The 20,043-nt window shown below is 31.5% G+C and overlaps 5 protein-coding genes and 1 long non-coding RNA gene across 18 annotated transcripts; 3 read left to right on the plus strand and 3 right to left on the minus strand.

The window, feature by feature from the left end:
* Positions 1-545: 545 nt before the first annotated feature.
* On the minus strand, positions 546-3,907 carry LOC128872798 (transcription factor Adf-1-like). Its single transcript, XM_054115846.1, has 2 exons — positions 3,754-3,907; positions 546-2,167 (listed from the first exon to the last, which is right to left on the minus strand). Exons 1-2 carry the CDS (start codon positions 3,902-3,904, stop codon positions 1,494-1,496), a joined length of 825 nt encoding a protein of 274 aa, XP_053971821.1. The 5' UTR covers positions 3,905-3,907; the 3' UTR covers positions 546-1,493.
* On the plus strand, positions 1,576-5,243 carry LOC128872799 (EKC/KEOPS complex subunit TP53RK). Of its 5 annotated transcripts, none has more exons than XM_054115847.1 (4): positions 1,576-1,714; positions 4,276-4,474; positions 4,553-4,822; positions 4,895-5,243. In XM_054115847.1, exons 2-4 carry the CDS (start codon positions 4,288-4,290, stop codon positions 5,140-5,142), a joined length of 705 nt encoding a protein of 234 aa, XP_053971822.1. In that variant the 5' UTR covers positions 1,576-1,714; positions 4,276-4,287; the 3' UTR covers positions 5,143-5,243. The 5 variants fall into 5 exon arrangements, with proteins under 5 accessions (XP_053971822.1, XP_053971824.1, XP_053971825.1 ...); XM_054115849.1 differs by lacking the exon at positions 1,576-1,714 and adding an exon at positions 3,129-3,228; XM_054115850.1 differs by lacking the exon at positions 1,576-1,714 and adding an exon at positions 3,199-3,349.
* A 719-nt stretch (positions 5,244-5,962) lies between these two features.
* Positions 5,963-6,967, minus strand: LOC128872801 (GEL complex subunit OPTI). Its single transcript, XM_054115853.1, has 4 exons — positions 6,728-6,967; positions 6,539-6,642; positions 6,280-6,409; positions 5,963-6,200 (listed from the first exon to the last, which is right to left on the minus strand). Exons 1-4 carry the CDS (start codon positions 6,824-6,826, stop codon positions 6,159-6,161), a joined length of 375 nt encoding a protein of 124 aa, XP_053971828.1. The 5' UTR covers positions 6,827-6,967; the 3' UTR covers positions 5,963-6,158.
* Positions 6,968-9,444: 2,477 nt separating this feature from the next.
* Positions 9,445-17,331, minus strand: LOC128872795 (F-actin-uncapping protein LRRC16A). 7 transcript variants are annotated; one of them, XR_008456258.1, is made up of 25 exons: positions 17,190-17,331; positions 16,844-16,941; positions 16,707-16,757; positions 16,438-16,631; positions 16,177-16,354; positions 15,862-16,100; positions 15,695-15,789; positions 15,510-15,551; positions 15,078-15,265; positions 14,914-14,991; positions 14,505-14,838; positions 14,032-14,428; positions 13,639-13,957; positions 13,465-13,578; positions 13,175-13,380; positions 12,970-13,057; positions 12,670-12,894; positions 12,555-12,575; positions 12,275-12,416; positions 11,956-12,205; positions 11,089-11,873; positions 10,753-10,992; positions 10,515-10,579; positions 9,848-10,248; positions 9,445-9,773 (listed from the first exon to the last, which is right to left on the minus strand). XR_008456258.1 is itself a non-coding variant. In XM_054115839.1 (25 exons), exons 1-25 carry the CDS (start codon positions 17,224-17,226, stop codon positions 10,132-10,134), a joined length of 4,215 nt encoding a protein of 1,404 aa, XP_053971814.1. In that variant the 5' UTR covers positions 17,227-17,331; the 3' UTR covers positions 9,445-10,131. The 7 variants fall into 7 exon arrangements, 6 of the variants coding, with proteins under 6 accessions (XP_053971814.1, XP_053971813.1, XP_053971808.1 ...); XM_054115839.1 differs by having other exon boundaries at positions 9,445-10,248; positions 11,089-11,391; positions 11,680-11,873; XM_054115838.1 differs by having other exon boundaries at positions 9,445-10,248; positions 11,089-11,427; positions 11,680-11,873.
* On the plus strand, positions 10,127-10,948 carry LOC128872803 (uncharacterized). Its single transcript, XR_008456259.1, has 3 exons — positions 10,127-10,297; positions 10,402-10,705; positions 10,810-10,948. It is a non-coding gene; the product is annotated as an uncharacterized LOC128872803 (long non-coding RNA).
* Positions 17,332-17,930: 599 nt separating the features above from the next.
* Positions 17,931-19,983, plus strand: LOC128872797 (enoyl-CoA delta isomerase 1, mitochondrial-like). Of its 3 annotated transcripts, none has more exons than XM_054115842.1 (8): positions 17,931-18,073; positions 18,142-18,337; positions 18,411-18,563; positions 18,661-18,790; positions 18,854-19,125; positions 19,223-19,401; positions 19,482-19,603; positions 19,679-19,983. In XM_054115842.1, the coding sequence occupies exons 4-8, from the start codon at positions 18,688-18,690 to the stop codon at positions 19,837-19,839; spliced, it is 837 nt and encodes a 278-aa protein (XP_053971817.1). In that variant the 5' UTR covers positions 17,931-18,073; positions 18,142-18,337; positions 18,411-18,563; positions 18,661-18,687; the 3' UTR covers positions 19,840-19,983. The 3 variants fall into 3 exon arrangements, with proteins under 3 accessions (XP_053971817.1, XP_053971819.1, XP_053971818.1); XM_054115844.1 differs by having other exon boundaries at positions 18,414-18,563; XM_054115843.1 differs by lacking the exon at positions 18,142-18,337 and having other exon boundaries at positions 17,934-18,073.
* The last annotated feature ends 60 nt before the right edge of the window (positions 19,984-20,043 follow it).

Raw genomic sequence — 20,043 nt, forward strand, 5'->3', positions numbered from 1 at the left:
AAATCCGAGGCAGATGCACCTTTCTAGCTGTCACTTAAGGTAAACACCTGTGTACACTAAAGCCACGATCAGGTAGACGAGACGCTCACGGAAAACCGTCACGATGAAAGGGTCCTCGTCGCGAACAGGTACCCTCGTGAAAACATGTTACTCTGACCCGAACGGTAACAAATTTCAGACGACGGATGCGTAGACGCGGTTCGTGCTTATGACAATCGCGAGCGAACTAAACGGAAGAACGAAAGCACAACGAAATCGTAATGCGAAAACGAACGAAACGATTAACCGAGAGGAGCCATGACAGGTACGCATGCGCAACGAAATAGGAATGCCGTGAACACACAGCCACGTTTGCCCACAGCTATACACGGATACAACTAAACATCACGGTCGTACCCGCAGGTACGAGAAAGCACCAGTGTCTCTCAATCTACAGAGTACATTTGTATAGGTTAAAAAGGACTAGAACGTTTTTACGAAAATCTTTAAATTTCAGAATTTTTCTCGCTAATCTATAAATAAACGTTGATTCGCTTCACGCGAGAGGTGCATTTTAACCCTTGGACGACCACACGATACCGTTTCTCGCAGAGTACCCAATAAATTCATAGAATACAACGAAAAGTGCCACTCATTCAATGTCTCCTTGACAAATATTAGTATTTATTAGAGATCTCTACTTCACGTGTATCGAAATACCCGGGTACACGGGTAATTAATGGATCCGTGTTTTAATCCGTGTATTTTTAATACACGGGTACCCGGATATCGAAATACACGGATATCCAGGTACGTGTACGTGTACATCGAAATACACGGGTACGCACATTGACTTGAACATTTATTTTAACTAATAAATAAAGTATTACAAATTACACTAAACAATGTATTCTGTTACATTTATTCTTCTTATGTTTATATCTTTTTCATTTATTTGTTTTATTGCTTGTCAATATTTTCAAAATGAATAAGGATCATTATTTTATGTAGAATAAAAGCTTTTTTTACATAAAAGTTTGTATATAAAACTGTGTAATTGGATACTGTACCCGTATAATTCGATGTATGCGTACCCGTGTATTTCGATACCCGGGTACCCGTGTATTAAAAATACCCGTGTTCTTAATTCCCTAATACACGGGTACACGGTACACGTTCAATACGGTACACGTTTAATACCCGTTCAAAACCGTGATCTCTAGTATTTATGTATTTATCAGATAGATTATCAGAAGAAATAGTATTATAACCACTTAACCATTTATTCGTCATTTTGTCGTATTTAAAGTACCAAACTTCCTCCATCTGATCTCCAGTACAATAAATCTGTATATTCCCAACAATAAGTTTTAACTATCGTGGTCCTATATGAATCCTGTCGTCCAAGGGTTAAATACAGTGAACTGTGAAAGACAATTATTCTGATAGGTTCTAACCACTTTCGAAGTCGCGTACGAATAACGTCTTTGTTAAAAATATTCATTTCTGTCTTTTTACGGAGTGGCGACACTCTCGGTACTTTTCTTGTAAACCTCTTTGTAAACCAGTTCTTGCATTTGCATCCTTAGCAGCATTCTTCTATCGGCCGGTAATGTTCTTACATGAGGTAAAAGACTCATAAGGAAATAGTAATTATCATCGAAACGGTTGCCTTCTAAAGGATCCACCGTAAGACCAATGCCAGTGTCATGGTCGCCCATCAACACTTGTTCAGGTGAGATGTTTTGCAACATCATCTCGTTTTCCGTGAGGTTGTCAGAGACGCTTTGAAACTCGAGATTGTCGAAGTTCTCTTCGGGTTCTTGCTTCACGTCTATGTGATTGATGCTGTCGATCTTCAATCCGTTTTCGTTACTTATCGACAGTAGATGATTAGGGATCGTACCACGATCCTCCGCGTTTCTACTTGTTACCGACGAACCGTTCTGCAACAGCATCCCGTCGCTTTCACCCTCGCTGTGTATTCGATCGTCGTCTTGACAAGAATTACTCCGTTCCCAAATCGGAGGACGAGGTAACATTTGTTCTTTTAAAAACTGTAAACTTTTGAAATGTATCCATACCGGCCTATTACGATGGAATTTACTTTTACGGTAGACTTGGTCCTTTTTTAATTCCGCCCGAAACGTATCTCGTAAACCTTTCCATTTCGCTTTTAATACCGGTTCTGAAAAAAAAAAATATGTGAAAACAATTTCGTTTCGATTACAAAAACCACGATTTGCCGTTACAGCGACTTTTACAGTTTGTTTCAAGCTAATCGAAGGATACGTATACTAAAATTAAAGGGGCATTTCACTGTGAACGCACAAAAAAAAGCATATTTTCAATCATTTTTTTCTCAGGAACTATTGCATAAAATTGAATGAATGTTTCTTCCCTTTAAAGGTATGATTAAGGAAAGTAAACAAAAAATTTTTTTTTTGGTAAACAATATTTCGTCGTTTATTTATAAAATAATATGCATGTGTGCAAAAAAAAAGTTTGCCGGTGGCGCAGGTGATTTTGGCTCTTCTGGTAATCTGAAACAGAAAATCGAAAAAGTTTATTAAACTATGTCGTCACACCTATCGTCGGAACCTTCAAGTAGTTGATATTTTGATTTTTACTTACAATTTCACCTGATTTACGGTACAAAAAAAGTGTTTCTTTTTTCTCTCTTTCACAAGAAACGCTGCCATTTTGTTTATTTTCGATGAAATAAATAAGTAGAGGTTCCGACTATAGGTGTGACGACATAGTTTAATAAACTTTTTCGATTTTCTGTTTCAGATTACCAGGAGAGCCAAAATCACTTGCGCCAGCGGTAAACTTTTTTTTTGCACACATTATTTTGTAAATAAATGACGAAATATTTTTTACAAAAAAAAAAAATTTTTTTTATTTACTTTCCTTAATCATACCTTTAAAGAGAAAAAACATTCATTCAATTTTATGCAATAGTTCCTGAGAAAAAAATGATTGAAAATATGCTTTTTTTTGTGCGTTCACAGTGAAATGCCCCCTTAAAACTTTTTTTTTGTCCTGTATATAATATATACAATATATATACAATTAAAAATTAATATAATCTATTCAGAATTTAAATAAAAGATTTCAGAAGGGGCAAAAGTGATTCATAAAAACGACAGATGACATTTATTGACTATGCTCACGCGCATGCGGTTTTATCAACACTCAACTTTGAAGTCGCATTTTAAATCATCTCGTGGTGTAATACTATAAATAGTAAGAAGTCATAAGTTAGCAATGTTCTGTAGAATCAAATTTTGTCCGACTGTAATGTTTTCAAATTAGATTCAGCACTTGAATTCATTAATATACTTGGGTAACGAGACGTCATGAAAAAGTGAGGTTAACTAGACTGCAATTCGTATGTGCGAGTACGCGATATTATGCTTCTGAAAAACGGTGTCGTCACTCTTGAAATAGTTACATCTTTCTTGTACAATAATTAAAGGAGATCGTACAAAAATTTTCCGCGACAATGAAAACGATCACGTTTACATACTTTACATAATAGTGTAATAGAAATTAGTAAACAAGTATAGATTGTCAAATATTATTTGATTATGGAATTATACAGAATTATCATGTACAATCAAAGTGATCATTTGTTACAATAATATTGACACATACTCGAGGACAATTGTCATCTGCTAGAGGGACAAATAAATTCTCAACTGTGCAACGAATGACGAAAAAGCGCGCGCGAACGATATACATGATAAACGATTTTATCAATGCACCTACTGGGCAACTTGAATATCGATGCAATTTCCATCCAAACGCGGTTCGTCACCTCGCGATTGTGATAAGAGATATGTCTTTGGTTCCAAAGCGCTGGCCGCTTATAAACTTCGGCGATTAGCCGATTCGCGTCCATCTTCACTTCGTCCCTCATATCTACCGGTTTCAACAAAAGATCGGATTTTTTTTCGTAACAACAACAAGACAAGAAACACGGGTATTAGCTTGTCAATCCGATGGGAACAAAGTACGGGCGAATACTAGCGCTGGGATAGCGATTAGCGCGCAGGACGCTCTCGGGTAACGATCGATTCGCGTTTCGCCCTCATCTTGCCCTTGCTAGCGCGAGCAACTTCATCTTTACATTCTCGCAACTCCAAGCATACTATTTACGCGCATCTCGCAACCTGAAATTCGAATATTTTCCTCAATGAAATATATCATGAGAAATCGCATTACGTACGCAAGTACAATAGTTAAAATTATCATAATTGCTAAATCTATACTTTAATACACATATTACAGGTAATAAAAATCATGCACGGGTTTGAATTAATAGCTCAAGGTGCGGAGGCTCGAGTTTACAAGGGCGTTTATTTAGGAAAGCCAACATTAGTAAAAGAGCGATTCGAAAAGAAATATCGACATGTAGATTTGGATAATCGCCTCACGAAGGATCGAATAAAAGCTGAATGTCGTGCTATTATTCGCGCTAAAGCCGCTGGTGAGATAGCGATGGCAAAAATAGGGTAAAGTATTTTTTTTGTAGCTTTGTATATTTACACTTCTTTTTTCTTTTAAGGAGTAGTAACGCCAGCTGTATACTTCGTACATTTAGAGCGTCGATGCATTTATATGGAGTATATAGAAAATGCAGTTGTACTAAAAGACTTTATAGGAAAGAATGTTGCAAAGGATGTAAATATTGAACATTTATCGAAGTTTATAGCACGAGGTTTAGGTGTCCTTATTGCCAAATTGCATTCCAAAAATATAATTCACGGGGATTTGACCACTTCGAATATACTTTTACAAAATGTTGGCGAAGATGTAAACATTGAAAAATGTGACGGTAGGCGGCCATTGTATTTCAATTATTGTAATCTATCTTGCAGTAATACTATTTCTTATTTTTTTTTTATAGCCACAAACAAGTTTGTTGTAATAGATTTTGGATTAGCTCGCGTAGAGTCGAGCGTCGAAGATAAAGCAGTTGATTTGTACGTCCTCGAACGATCGCTACTTAGTGCACATTCTGAAATACCGTTACTATTTTTAGAAATATTTAACACTTATCAGAAACATTATATAAACAAAATACAATGCAAAGAGGTTGTTTCTAAATACAAAGACGTACAAGCACGAGGACGGAAACGGTTGATGGTCGGATGATCCCGATATTTTTACGAATGTATTAAACACATTTTATTAACATATTTTTAATAACTTATACATGTAAATATACTTAAATAAACCTTTTGTGTAAAACTTGAGCGGTGTTATTTTATTCGTTATTAACTATTTTAACACCCAATATCGATTGTTTTTCCTTATTTTCCGGTTATTTCTGTTTAAATGCTAATAACTATATACATGCTGTGTTTTTTAAAAAAGTGATTAGTCATTTGTTATAAAATTTTTAATAATTTTATTTATTATTTAGATAAAAAGTTATATAAACCAATATTGATAATGAAATTGAAATATATATTAATTTACATTAATATTTCGATTTTCTATATAACTGCATTGTACTTGTCAAGACATGAATTGGAATTAATAACAATTTCTCGTTAAATATCCTAGTAATTAAGTAGAAAAAAGTATTGAGCATACAAATTTCATTAATCATAAGCAAAATGTTAAACCTGACCAAATATTGAGCAATTTGGTTATTCTAACTGGTTAATTATATTAAATATCTGTATATGTATATAATCTGATTTGGTATATGCAATATGTAACTTGTTAGAGCAATATTTTACAGCATTTACTTAAAACAATTAATTCTCTGTCAATGCTCTGATGTATATATAGGATATTAAAGTATTCCATAACATTAAAAAAAAATATTCTTAATAACAAATAACTGATTTTTAAAATATAGTACATGAGAGTCTCCACAAATACATAACTTTTAAGTGGATAAATATTTCTTATACAACAATGTTTAACTATATGTAACAAAGTACGTAGGTAAACATTTTACAAATCGAATATTACATCTCATGTTTATTAAATGCGCTACAAATTCGAGGAGCAAATCAGCTATATAAAGGATGATTGTTTTCCACAAAAATGTTTATAATGCAATTTCCATGTATGTATAAAGCACTTGATCTGTGAAAATTATTATATGCATTTATATTTTTATCAGTCAAGTTACCATCGGTATATGATAAAAATGATCAGTCAAAATGCAGTCCTGTATATATAATGATCCAAGTTACCTATAAACAATAATTTTATCGTAAAATCTATAATAAACCAAATATTTAAATCGGATAATATTCAAACACTTCAAGTTACCAAAAAGCCAGCAAACGAGGTCATAAAACCTTCCTTAGTTAATTCCCATACACCACCAAATTCCTCTTCATCGATTTGTTGAAAGTTACTGAAGTACAAGTATGTAACGCCTGCATTAACTAATACAAATCTGAAATGTAAATTATAACTTTCAAGCGTAATTCAATTTGTAGTAGGAATTTAATTAGAGATTAACAATCTCTAAAATTACGTGGTAGTCAATATGTTATTGTGTAGAGATATGACAAATGAAACTTACAGTAATAGAGCTATGAAACCTTTTAAAGGTATGAGACCCCATCCTATACCAACTATAATTCCAATTGCTTGTCTAGCCCAATATATAACGTCAAGAAATTCTTCCTATTACAATGAAAGATAAGTTATTTATAGACAAAATCATGAAAACGAGTAGAAACTTAATTAATTTAAGTGTGGTTATGTTTACTTTATCCGGCCATTCGGAGTTCGCTGTTATCGCACGTGTCCAAACGCTTAATTCACATTTACCACCGTTTCCGATCTTTTCAGATTTTGAACGCGACATTTCTACACCTCCTCAACTTAACAACATAAATTGTACAATAAAATTCATTAGCATCTCCTAGGTAAACGGTACATGCACACCTTATTCCCTTCAATCTAATCTTTCACTACAATACTTCTTCCAACTCTTGAATTATGGAAATGTGCCAGATTCCATACAATTTTTCACGCACGCGCACTAAGGTGTTTTGACTCTTTACGAAACCCTACTATATTTATTTCTATAAATGTTACTTAAGTATTTTTTAATTCTCAATGCTTATAAAAAGATTTATTATCGATAAAAATATATTCGTGAAGATATTAATATCATCATCAGTACATTATATGTCATTAAAGAATTTCTTTAAATTTTGCTTCTTTTAAATATTTAACAACAATGAATTGTTATATGATTTATGTAATATGTTCTATTACAATATTATAAAGATATACAATAAACACTCAAGACTTGGTGCATTTTGTTTCTGAAAACTTGTTGAAACATTAATAAAACAGAATACAAAATCTTTTTGTAGTACGTATATATTTTCTAAAATTAAATTGTAAAAATCATTTAAACATGTAGGGTTATTAATGTACCTATTAGAAAAAACTATCAGTGTCATGTATGTAATAGGAGTCTTTATTTACTAGCGAATTATATTGCATAGTTAAAAAGGCACGTATCAAAATCTGCTGCAAGTACTGATACCAATCTTTGTTCTTTTATATTGAGTAACATACTATGTAGATAGTAATATATACATAGCAATTTAATAGCAAATTTTGAGACATGCCTAATTGTACAACATATGTATATATGTATATATATAAGTGTAAATACAGGAATGTATTGAAGAAAGAATATATATAAATATTATATCATACACTCATTAGTACATACATACTGCAGATACATTCAATATATTTACATACTAAAATATTGTCTATTACAGGTGATTTTTATTGGTGTACAAAGTTATAATTAATATTAAAGTAATAGTAAAATAATAATATATATGTATTATATAAGAGAACACTATTTTGAAGTTTACAATATTCTTGAATGTATGTTGTGTAACTTAAAATTTATATAAATGCCTTAGATTGGAGTATAATGAATTTTGATGGATATACAAAATCATTATATTTTTGGCACAATAGGTTAAATTTCGTTTTCTTACATTATACATATATAACTTCATGTAATAATGATGTATTCTTATAAGCATATAATGAATTGTATTTCTATATTTTAAAAAACCACCTGCAACATAACATGTATACAAATTGTTAACTGTATGCACTTATGTCAATGTACAAGTCCATACATGTTTACAAGTAAATACCATTGGAATAATTAAATTATACGTTTGTTAACCATTACTCTAACCATACAATTATTAAGTAACTTCACGATTAACTACCTTGTGATACTGATTCATTTGCGCTATGAAAATTTCTTACATTGATTTAATAGGGCATATAACTTGCTGTTATATTTATCACTTTAATTTACGTTGGTTTATTGATTTAGTATGATTAGTTGTATAAGGAAAGATGCATTTGAACAGTTAATTGTTAGATTTTATGTTTAATGTCTGCTTATGTCATCCATGAGTTTAAATATAATGATTAGTATGTTGGACATAACTCAGATCTGGCAGAATAGTACAGTAATTATATTTTCCTTTAGATTCTTTAATTATACTGAGAAATGAAAGTGTTCAATTTAACATGCAATGTCGTCATCAAGAACATGTTTCTACATATCTGTATGCGAAAGGACACGTATATATATACTCTGTTATTTATGCTTATTAGTACAAATTGAAAATGAAATCGATGTTCAAATACTTATTTGACTTTGAGAATTGTAATCGTAATCATCGCTAATTTACCTATGCGTAACTTTTTATACACGTGTATGTACATAGGTTCCTTCCTATCAAAAAACTAGTTTTCAATATACTTATATATGTCGGAGTGTGTTACATTTATATTTATCAATATATTCTTATATAATACAAAAAAGTTGTTTGTAAAAAAGCTTCTCCTTTTGAAGGAGGACACATAGAAGAAGGACTTTAGTAAATTATTTTCGATTATCGTATATCTTTAACAAGGTATAAAATAGTAAATATAACTTACAAATGTTGCAAAGAAATGCTTGAAATACAATAATAACCAATAACGTCTTTCTAATCATTTTGACTTGAAAGTTTTATGTTTCAACATTGATACCATCATATATATACATGGTATATGTGTGTCGAATCTTTATGTGTTTTATCACTTAACTCTAATAAATCACCGACTTCGCCGCTGACGGTTTCGTCCTATAAAATTTTATTTAAATTTGACCCTATTGTATGGAAAACGAAGACATTTGTTAATTTATAGAATAATGTTATATGGCACACAGCATACATTTAATGATTCTTAAAGTTCGGTTTTGTGCATTTTTCAATTCCAATGGTAAATATTGTATCGGGAAAAGTTTTTTAAAAATATGACATAATTTAATAAAAACTGTGTGAAAATAAAGTATGACTAATATGGCTTAAATAAAAATTTGCATTTTTTTAAATCACAGGCCTTTTACAATTGTGTTTTTAGAAAATACATCAGAGTAGGTATTGCAAACTTAAAAAATTTAATTTCGGAAGACATTCCATATATTCGATTAAATAATTTTAATAAACCTTTCTTTTATTGCGATAAGTATAGGTTATGCTGTTCTTTATACAATAGAACAGCTGTCATGTATTTAAAATAATTAAAATTATATAATTAATAGTATAGTTCAGACAGTCTATTACTTGAAATGTACAGACAAACAATATATAAATATTTAAATGTTAAAACAAATATAATGCGATTCGTCATTCAAATAATATCATCGTGAATAGCAAACAATTCTTTCTTAAAAATCCGAAGGAATGTAGAAGCGTAAAATATATTCTCTGTGGAAGTGTGAATTTGTAACTTACTATAATAAAAATAATAAACGATTTTAGTACATTAAATAGATACTTACTGCTAAATTAAGATAAGCTGCGTTAGCAGTGTAGTTTTATGAAAAACTATAATAAGATTTGTAATGCCACCTTAATAATAGATTAGTAATTTCTATAGAGACCCTCAATACCCTGTCTCTAACATCGTTAGCACTTGCCCCGCATTTGACTTCATATGGCACAAGTACGAACGCATCACTTTGCATATATTTGTGCCCAGTATAAAATATTATGACAAAAATTGTCTCAAGAAGTAACCAATCATTAACATTGACTTTCAAATTGCTACTGCTTTAAGTCACGGTCAAACGTCAACTACGTCATCATTATTATAGTTAAAATTTGAATCACGTAAAAATGAAGTACGTCGAAGTTTATAATTTATATGATTTTCTTCAACCGTTTTCGGCACTTCCGTTACCTGAAAATGTAACGAATTACACATATACGATTATATATTAAACAAATAGGTGACGTTTCATCAATAGTTAATATGCTTCAACAAGTTCTTTTGTGTGTTATGTCAACGATAGGTTACATGTACAAAATAAAAAATATTAACTCGTATTAATAGGCTCCAAGCGCAACAAAAAATTTTGTAAGCTTTTACAAAAGGTCTCAGGGATGGAATTTGAAACATTGCAAAAAAAAAAAATAAAAAACAAAAAGAAACATTACATGAAATACCTTGGCATCTGGTTGGTTGATAGAACGTTGAAGCACCGACCTCCATGCTGCAGGTGCGGTATGCTCTAAAATAATATGTACAGCAAGGCTTCTTAATTTAAGGGTTCAACATGCATATTTGCAATGTACTCGAAATTATAAAGCAATTTATAATTTATTGAAAGTGATGCGTGAATTGAGTCGTGTACCAGGTAACTATATACGATCAACATGCAATAGGAAAAACATTTTTGTTTACCATTTTCTTTCCTCTCTGTTTTACTCTTGTTTAAACTAGCTGCTAATTCTCTGACAGATCTTTTCTCTACACTTGTATTACTTAAAGAACTAGCAGTGCTACTTGCTGATAACGTCGGTGGCAGTGAAGCCGGACCACTAACGCCACTATCTGTCGATTCATCGAGAGCATCACCTGAATCAGGCGTATTCCCTGCTGAAGTATTTGGACTAGAACCATCGCTTAATAAATTAAATTCGCCTACAAAATTAAATTAAATGTTTTATAATAAAGCTGCAATAACGAGGCATACAATACACTGATATAAATTACGTGGTATATAATTTGATAATTTACCAGATTTTCTATCAGTAGCCATACTCCAAGGTCTTGGTTTCGGAGCTGTCGCAGGTGGTGTTAGTTTACTTTTCGAAAGAACACCATTACTTTTTCCATCATTCGTGGAACTACATCCTTTAGTTGAAGGTTTTAATACTGGAGATTTCGATGCTTCCGAATTACTTTTTGTACTACTGCCATTTGTTGGACTTCGAAGATCAAAACCTGTTGACCTCAGTTTAAGAGAAGGCAGAGGTTGACTTGCAGATTTGTCCACTTCCATGGCAGATTTTTTCGTTAAACTTTTTCTGCTTTCGTAATCTTTAGGAACAGACGTTGCAAGAGATACATCCCTATCTAAAGAATTTGCAGCAGTTGTTAGTTGTAACATTTTAACATTTTCATCTGAATCCCGCAAACTACGTGAATTTGTACCAGATCCAATAATCGGTAATGTGCTACGTTTAGAAGTGTCAGCAGAAGTACTGACAATACTATTACTACTCGTATCTTTATTACTACCAGATTTCGCAACAATTCTTTCGTGATTTTGATCATTATCAGTCATATTCCGTCGAGCTAATGGAGATGCAGTTAATGGTGAATCACCTTGAGATCTCCTACCGACGAGAGGCGAAAATTTTTCCAAATTATCACTGGACCGCGATCGTGGTGTAGGTTCGAGAAGCGTTTTTAACATTGGAGAACTGCAACCAGGCTTCTTATCCGTGTCAGGTGGAATACTTTTGTGACTTGCAAGAGATAAATTCGGACTACCATCAGTCGGGAACGTATGTAAGGAGCTGCAGTTTAATCGAACAAAAATAAATTAATGCACACAATTTGTATTAAAAAAGCTATGAGTAACATTTCTAAACATAATACCTATCATCGCTTGTTGGAGATATAAGAGGAGTTGTTGGCGTAGTTGGTCGAAAGAATACATCAAGGCCTTCTCCAAGAGCTAGACCATCCACCTGTTGATCGGGTCTCAACATTGGCCTTGTAGGTGCTCTAGTCTTTGTTCTGCGTGGTCTAGATTTTACTAAATGTTGTAGTTGTTGACCCACGGTATTAGGTAATTCAGAAACAGAATCTAATGATTCTGTTAAAGAATGTTCTGTTTCTGAAATAGCTAAAACAACTTCGTAATTAATTTAAAAATTATACATGTATCAAATACATATGTTAAAATGATATTAACCTTCTGCTTGACTTTTTGGCAGTGATGGTAGTAGGTCAGGAATATCATCAGCAGAAAGTCCTTCAACGGAATCGACTACAGATTTAGGTCGTAATTTTCTTCCATGTAAACTTTTACGTTTGTTTGACAGATGTGGAGTGGCCTAAGTATAACAATGATATATATATATACATATATATATAATTACTATATTATATGTACAATACATTGAGGGATGATGAAAAACTAAAATGATAAATGAACTTTGTTTTTAACCATGTGATTATTTAACCATACTTACAAGATTCAAATAATCCAATTTCTAGATAGACATGAAACCATATCATAATTACTATAATAACTATTATCTGAGTATAAAGCGCGAATATGTATGTCACGAAATCATGTTTACTTACCATTGGAGACTGATCGCTAGAACACTGACCAATAGAATTCACAAGCGAATAAGTTTCTGGTGGACAGTCATCTTCTGATGCAAGACTGGTTCTACCAATGGGTAATGTTGTAGAAACACCTACTGTACTTGTAACACCTATGACGCTTCCGCTACTCATTGAACCAGCACTAGGCCGTAATACATCTGGAGTGCTACTTCTTGTTCTACTATCGCAATCCCCAATCTAAGAATGTCAATGTACAAATCAGAAAATTTTTAGAATAATTTAAAAACTTATTTTACTATTTATTATACTCACCAAATTTTTATAACTTCTTGATAACGATTCAATTACTTCATCTGTTATTCTGTCAGATACATGTGAAGCAACAGCTAAATTTAATTCGCTAAAAAAAAATTAATACTTGGATAAATTCAGCCATAATTGTTTAATAAAAGTATTATCGAAATAATTAATTTCAAAAACTTTTCTTTTTAATATAATAAGTAATTTTAATCCGTACTTCACTCTATTGACTATGTCTGCTCCAGCTTGTTCTGTGATAGTAGTGTGTATGAATTCATTGCTGATTTGATTTTTTTCTTTGCAGCTGTTACGTAGATCATCTTCAACGGCAATTGATTCACTCTCATCTCCTCTGATTACCGTTTGTGAAAGTATGGTAGGACATTGTTCATTTGCACATTTTACCATAGCGTCTAAAGAATCCTACATTCGAGTTCAAATATTTTTAATTATGTTTCAAAAAATAATATCAATCGTTATGTATAAAAAAACACGTAAAATAGATACCTGTAAATATGCTGTTACAACTTTATGAAGTTCATTCGCCATATCATGTAACTTCAACTCAATTGGATTATTTTCATCTCGTCGTTGAAGGACTTCGTGCAATCTCGGGAGAAGCTGAAAATATTACTTTCGTAAGGTTACGTTCTGAATTTCTTTATGTTTATTTATTTGTACCTGTTTAGAATTATCTGCATCTTGTATAAGTCCAGTTGCAAAATTAATATCATTATTAGCATCACAGCTTTCTGCAGCAATAGCTTTAATAGTGTCTTGAGTTTGAACAACAAGCCTATCAACCATTTGTTGCGTAGAGCTTAATAGAAAACCTTGTTGCAGCCTGAAGGCCTGTCCGTGACTATATTTGCAAGGAGTAACATTTCTTTGTAAAAGATCTTGTATTTTTTTTGCTAACTGTTCCGTTTTCTCAGCAGAAGTTTTCATACAAGGTTGTAGGTCAAAGATTGGAAATGGCATGTGCCTCACGCTACAATTTCTATGATAGGATACCATATAATTAGGGAGACTATTAATATATAATTACGTTATGAATATGAGAAATAAACATACTTTTCTAAAGCATGAACAATGTCGGCATAACCTTGGAGTGTAATATTATTTTTATCATAAATAATGGTCCTCAAATGATTGTTAATTTGTAGTGCTTTCGCTAATAATCTTGCACCAGGATCTCCAATTTGATTACCACTAATATCTATAGTATGAAGACATGTATTACTACCAAGAGCATTAATAAGATTGTAGAGATCAGACTTTAATCGAGAATCTGGTAAATGTAATGCTTGTAAAACGCAATCGTCTTCTTGAAGCATTTGTACCAGGGCATCCATTACAATAGCAATATGTTTGCTTTTCATACCAACGGTATTACGACCCATGTATAATTGTTTTATAGATTTATTTTTCCCTACAGCAGTTATTACTTGTGCTAGATCAACATCCATATCTGTAAAGAAACAAAAATAGAACATAGAATTCCAAAATTTCGTACTGATATTTTTCCAAATGTAAGCCATTCGTACTGCTGTCTGAAATATCCAGTGATGCTATGCAACGCACGCCATGTATACACGACTCCAACACGTGAGCACCCATGGAACCCAAGTTGTTTCCACTCATATCGAGTTCCAAACCAACTGTGCTTTCATTGCATGCCAAACCAAGTAATAAATGCTTCAATGCTTCTAGTGGTAATTTGCAACAAGATATATTTAAGTACTTCAATGAAAGTGTAGCTGTAAAGAACTGCTTAAAGCTGGGAGGTATTTCTTTGGTCTTCTTGCTTGAAAAAGAGTTGCGAGCGACATTTAAATGGACTAGATTAGTTGCACAACCCCGTAATAAAGCACCAAACAGCTGAATAACAAATGCAAACATTAAAATTCTCATTTATCGTGTTACAATTTTGTATGTACTAAGTTGAATACTTACACATTCCAGTGTAGTATCTGTACCACTTAGATCTAAATGAGTTAGGCTATTAGGTTGTGCCAGAAAGTTGCACAAATTCTGCAAACAAATACACGATTTGTGTAAATTTATTATTAGTAATAAATTATTGTATTAAATGTCACATTCTTATGTAACACACTTACATTGATATCATCTTTTAAAGAGTTTTCTGAAAGATTCAAATATTGCAAACTAGTTGGCATGCTTCTATTTAAACTTAGTGCATGTGCAATTTGACTTATTCCTTTTCCTGTTAGTCCACAATGTGCGAAATTTAATTTTTGTAAACCTTTAGGTAGTTTTCCAATAGGTCCGCTTAAATGTGCACCTCCTTAAAAATAATATTACCATAAATAATACCATTAATTGAAACACATATTTATTACTCTAAAACGTTCAACTAATTATTCGTATTCATATTAAATTAAGCACAATATAACATATAATGTTGCATATACATATATTAGTGGAATATCTAAACAGAAGATTACATGTTTAAGTACAAAAGGATGAGGAGTAATTTAATTAAAAAACACTAGTAAAGGTATCGGAAATAGTGATGGTTATTTGCACACCTTGCATTAACTTGGCAATTATTCCACACAAGCTAGAGACTCCTACAAAAATATAAAAAATAAATGTGTACAGGAATATGTTTAAGTGTTTTAAAAACATACAAAAGTATACAAAATTTAAAACATTAAATGAATCTACCACAAGAAGGAGATCTAAAATAGAGATCTCAATATATAATGCTTACCTTTATCTTCAATAGTATTATGTGATAGATCAATAGTTTGCAACATTGTATTAGCATTAGAAATTAGAGCTAACGATAGTTTGTGCGCAAAATCCCTAAAAAGAATCTTTTTAAAATTTCGTTTACTAAAATTACTTTCACAAAATTCATGCATCATTGAATTTTACCACTTAATTCCAAGATTATCTAAATAAAGTTCCTGAATGGAAAGAGATCTGCGCATAACGTGTAATAATCTTTCCAAAGGTTCATGACTTAATTTAAGATGAGATGCTCGTAGCTTTGTAAACCAAGTGTTATATTCCAAGGCAGAAATGATTGGCACCAAATCTTTCTGATCTAAGTGATCGAAATCTCTTAAATTTAATTCCCTTGTGTCGTGAGAGAGGTATATTGTATCAACATCCTGTAAATTGATAACTTCTTCAACAAAAATTCAGTAACAAAAGTACCATTATTTTCGCACGTTTTAAAAATATTACCCAAGCGACTTCTTCTCTGTATGGTACACCATGTAAATCACACATGCATGCATATTGAGTCGAGAATCCACCACACGGTCCTGTATGTCTTGTTGCTTCTGTACTTCTAGCTAATTCGCTACCTCTTATACTCTGCAATCTACTAGCTGGTATTACTTCTATTTTCCTTATAATATAACTATAAAAAGGATTTTAACATTAATGATACTATATCAATTCTATAGTAACTACAAATAAATATGCAAGAAAGTAAACACATACTTTAGTGGAACCGTGGGAAAGATATTTCGAATTGCAGTGTGTAAGGCCTCAATCATTGCATCTACTTCTGTGGTATCTGCACCTGCTCCTGTAGTAGTAAAATTGTAATACCTTTCTCCGACAGTCAAAGATAACTGATTCGATCTTTTGGATTCTATAGATGTTATTTCTAAATAATGGAAATGGCAGTCGAGCTACAAATTAATACACAATTAATAAAATAATCATACGCTTTTATCTGCTATAATGAAACAATCATTTAATCTTACCCTTGTGGGTACTTTGGCCGTTAAAAGAAAGAGACGGCATGGTGAAAAAACCTTAAATTATAAAAATATAATTAAAGGACCATAATAAACAACTAAATTCTTACCATAATAGTTTTGACATATCAATTATTACTTACTAGAACACGATTTTCTTGTTTATCCTGCTTTGTTTCCAATTTCACAACGTTTTTTAGTAATATCTTGACGTGCTTACCGAGTAATGCTTTAACCGATTCTATAAAGGATGAATCATTTATAAGCAAACGTTATCGAATACAGCATAATGTAAAATGTGCGAAATAGAAATATTTATGAAATTGTGTCATAACCCAATTTGCATACTTGTGATATAAAAGGAACAACTATTACAGTTTTAATAAACATTATTGGAACGTGATTACTCGAAAGAATAAATAATATATATTATTTCGTTGTATGACAGTTCCATGATACGAACGTAAACATTCAGACATCGAGACAAACCGTTTAAATCTTTCGTAAGTTGCGATCTGGTTGACATTTTGCTAGTCGTCTTATTTTTCAAACATAACCGAACTCATTTAAGACATCGTTTTTTCTGTCACCCAGTGACTCAACTTTTACGTCTTTCTTAAGAAAATGTTAGTGTAAAGGGCGATGTCACGAAACTATAAAGCAGAATAGCCGCCATATTAGCACCTGCCCGCGAACCATACTATTCCATTCCGGTCCGTTCCATCATTACAAGTAATTGCAAGTAATTCTACTGTCTTGGATGATTTCTGACGATATTACTTTTATTGTAATTGTAGTAACAGTAGAGAAGAAACTAACGTACATAGGATTTATAGTTTATACATATAATATTTCTTATATGTCGTTACTATTTTGTAATAAAACAGGATTTTCAGACATGTAATCTTTAAAGTACAGCTAATATATTGTATTTCTTTATAATAACATTTTAATACACGTTTGATTATCCAAATAGCGCATAAACCAAAGTTTATCTTAAAAAAATTAATGCATTTCGTGGTAGTATTTTACCTATTGTAAGAGTAGGTATATTCGTTCTTTTCGAAATACAGGGAAAAAAAATATGTATACAAAATTGCAATAGATCATAAGCTTTCTAAATTTGATGTATAGTTACGATAATAAATATAGTATATGTGATATGTAAATTGCTATCAATAACATGTATGTTACAACCCAGTATTTTTTATACGTTTTATAAACAGAATAAATATCTCCATTATACTTCAGCGAGTAATGACTGAGAAAGTTTATTACTTTACTTTTATGCATATCAAAGAAGACTATTTAAATTTAAGGACGAAACATTTTGTTATGAATAAGTAACAATTTAACTGTTCTTTCAAATAAATGTAAGTAAATTGCTACACGTTAATGTTGTTTGTTACTTATTATTCAAATAAAAGTTATCCCTTATTAGCTCTTTTGTTTTCCTTCTAAATGGTACAACGGGTACAAGGTGCAAGGTACAAATCAGTACAATTGGGTACCATTGTGTATAATTAGGAAATGTTTAGATTGAATGTAAATATCAATGACGATGCATTATAGCCTATAGACGTTTTCGAAATAGGGCGATTACAGTCAAGGATATTTAATACGATATTTCGCGATGCGTAATTATCATTTTGTATCTCGTAAACTGTCATGAACTGACACGAATAAAACATTTTACTGTTTTCTATTTAGCAGCAAAAGTTCGTTGAAATTGTGATAGAGATTTCTCTATCCAGCTGTTTTACGAGTGATTTGAGGTTCTGAAAGTACAGTAATACTTACAATTACTCTGTAACCATAAATTAATTCAAAGGTTTGATAGTTGTGTATTAAATAATAGTTAAGGTAATAAGATACTATTGTAATGCTTTAAATTTACATTTTAATGTATTAATTACTCTATGTTATATATGCTATACATACATTCGTTTTATTCTGATAGGATAGTGAATCTACAATAGGACGAATCATGTTTGCAGTAAGAAGGATATTTAGCCGTATGCAGATGCCCCTATATAAAAGTTATACAACAAATTCGAAACTCGTTGAAGTAACACATGAAGATGCTACAGGTAAATGTCTTAACATTAATGTTGGTTTTTGTTTCCATTTTAAATAAAATGTTTATTTCATAGGTATTACTACAATATCAATGGCACGTCCACCTGTAAACTGTTTAGATAAAGCACTAGTAGATGCCTTGACGACATCATTAATGGAAGCCCAGAAAAACCAGTCCAAAGGGGTTATACTGACATCTTCATTGCCAAGTGTGTTCTCTGCAGGAATTGACATAATGGAGATGTATAATCGTAGTGAAAAATACCTAACCGAGTATTGGACCCTACTGCAGGATATGTGGTTAACTTTGTATGGCTTGGAAATACCTGTAGCTGCTGCTATTAATGTATTATTTTCTGCATTATTAGCAAAAACTATTACATAACGTACAAATAATTTATAATAAATGCATGAATATTCATAATATAATTTCAATTGTAAAGGGTGCCAGTCCTGCTGGAGGTTGTATGTTAGCAATTTCTTGTGAATATAGAGTTTTAGTCGAAGGGAAACATACCATAGGATTAAATGAAACAAAATTGGGAATGTCTGCACCAACATGGTTTAAAAATCTTTATATTGATACAATAGGATATCGTAAAGCTGAATTAGCACTATTAAAGTAATTCATTATTCGTACATACATAATTAAATACTGTATTAACAATAGCACTTTCAATTGATTAAAAAATATTAATTTAGGGGAACTCTATTCCAACCCAAAGAAGCACTAGAAATTGGACTCGTAGACGAGTTGGTTGCAGATAAAACAAGTGCAATCAAAAAGTGTGAAGAATATATAACAAGTTTTAAAAAAATACCTGGTGAGTTTAATATTTAGTTAAATATCTAGAAATATAAGAAAACATTAAATATTAACTTTCGAAATGTTGATAAAGCTCTAGGTCTACGTGCAACGAAAAAGGTATTGCGAACAAATAATTTGCTTTGGTTAAAAGAAAATCGAAAGACTGATCTAAATAACTTTTTGGCACTTATTCAAGTACCATCAGTGCAAGCAGGACTTAAGTTGTATATTGAGTCTTTAAAGAAAAAATGATAAGTATCTTTTACAATAATACAATTTTGATACATATTAATTTGAAAAAAATTTAATATTGTTACACAAATATTTGTAAATTATAATGTTTTATACTAATATTTGTAAATTATAACGTTTTATATTAATATGTTATTATTCAATAAAAATGTAATTTTTTAAATATTTGCTCTTATATTATTTTAATTCTTACGTGGCTACTAT

Source organism: Hylaeus volcanicus, chromosome 2 (genome assembly GCF_026283585.1).
Source record: "Hylaeus volcanicus isolate JK05 chromosome 2, UHH_iyHylVolc1.0_haploid, whole genome shotgun sequence".
In the NCBI taxonomy this organism is placed as follows: domain Eukaryota; kingdom Metazoa; phylum Arthropoda; class Insecta; order Hymenoptera; family Colletidae; genus Hylaeus; species Hylaeus volcanicus.

Bases quoted from the DNA above. Each gene is read 5' to 3' on its own strand.
- LOC128872798 (XM_054115846.1), bottom strand. From the start codon at position 3,904: ATGAGGGACGAAGTGAAGATGGACGCGAATCGGCTAATCGCCGAAGTT. The intron at 2,168-3,753 runs GTAGGTGCATTG...TTTTTTTTTCAG, and splicing joins ATCGATATTCAAGTTGCCCA to AACCGGTATTAAAAGCGAAA.
- LOC128872799 (XM_054115847.1), top strand. From the start codon at position 4,288: ATGCACGGGTTTGAATTAATAGCTCAAGGTGCGGAGGCTCGAGTTTAC. The intron at 4,475-4,552 runs GTGAGATAGCGA...TTTTCTTTTAAG, and splicing joins TATTCGCGCTAAAGCCGCTG to GAGTAGTAACGCCAGCTGTA. The intron at 4,823-4,894 runs GTAGGCGGCCAT...TTTTTTTTATAG, and splicing joins AAACATTGAAAAATGTGACG to CCACAAACAAGTTTGTTGTA.
- LOC128872795 (XM_054115833.1), bottom strand. From the start codon at position 17,226: ATGTCAACCAGATCGCAACTTACGAAAGATTTAAACG. The intron at 16,101-16,176 runs GTAATATTTTTA...ATCAATTTACAG, and splicing joins ACAGAGAAGAAGTCGCTTGG to GATGTTGATACAATATACCT. The intron at 10,580-10,752 runs GTAAACAAAAAT...ATATTATTTTAG, and splicing joins AACAGAGAGGAAAGAAAATG to AGCATACCGCACCTGCAGCA.
- LOC128872797 (XM_054115842.1), top strand. From the start codon at position 18,688: ATGTTTGCAGTAAGAAGGATATTTAGCCGTATGCAGATGCCCCTATAT. The intron at 18,791-18,853 runs GTAAATGTCTTA...TTTATTTCATAG, and splicing joins AACACATGAAGATGCTACAG to GTATTACTACAATATCAATG. The intron at 19,604-19,678 runs GTGAGTTTAATA...ATGTTGATAAAG, and splicing joins AAGTTTTAAAAAAATACCTG to CTCTAGGTCTACGTGCAACG.
- LOC128872801 (XM_054115853.1), bottom strand. From the start codon at position 6,826: ATGTCGCGTTCAAAATCTGAAAAGATCGGAAACGGTGGTAAATGTGAA. The intron at 6,410-6,538 runs GTAAGTTTCATT...TTTACATTTCAG, and splicing joins GGTTTCATAGCTCTATTACT to ATTTGTATTAGTTAATGCAG. The intron at 6,201-6,279 runs GTAACTTGAAGT...TATTGTTTATAG, and splicing joins CCTCGTTTGCTGGCTTTTTG to GTAACTTGGATCATTATATA.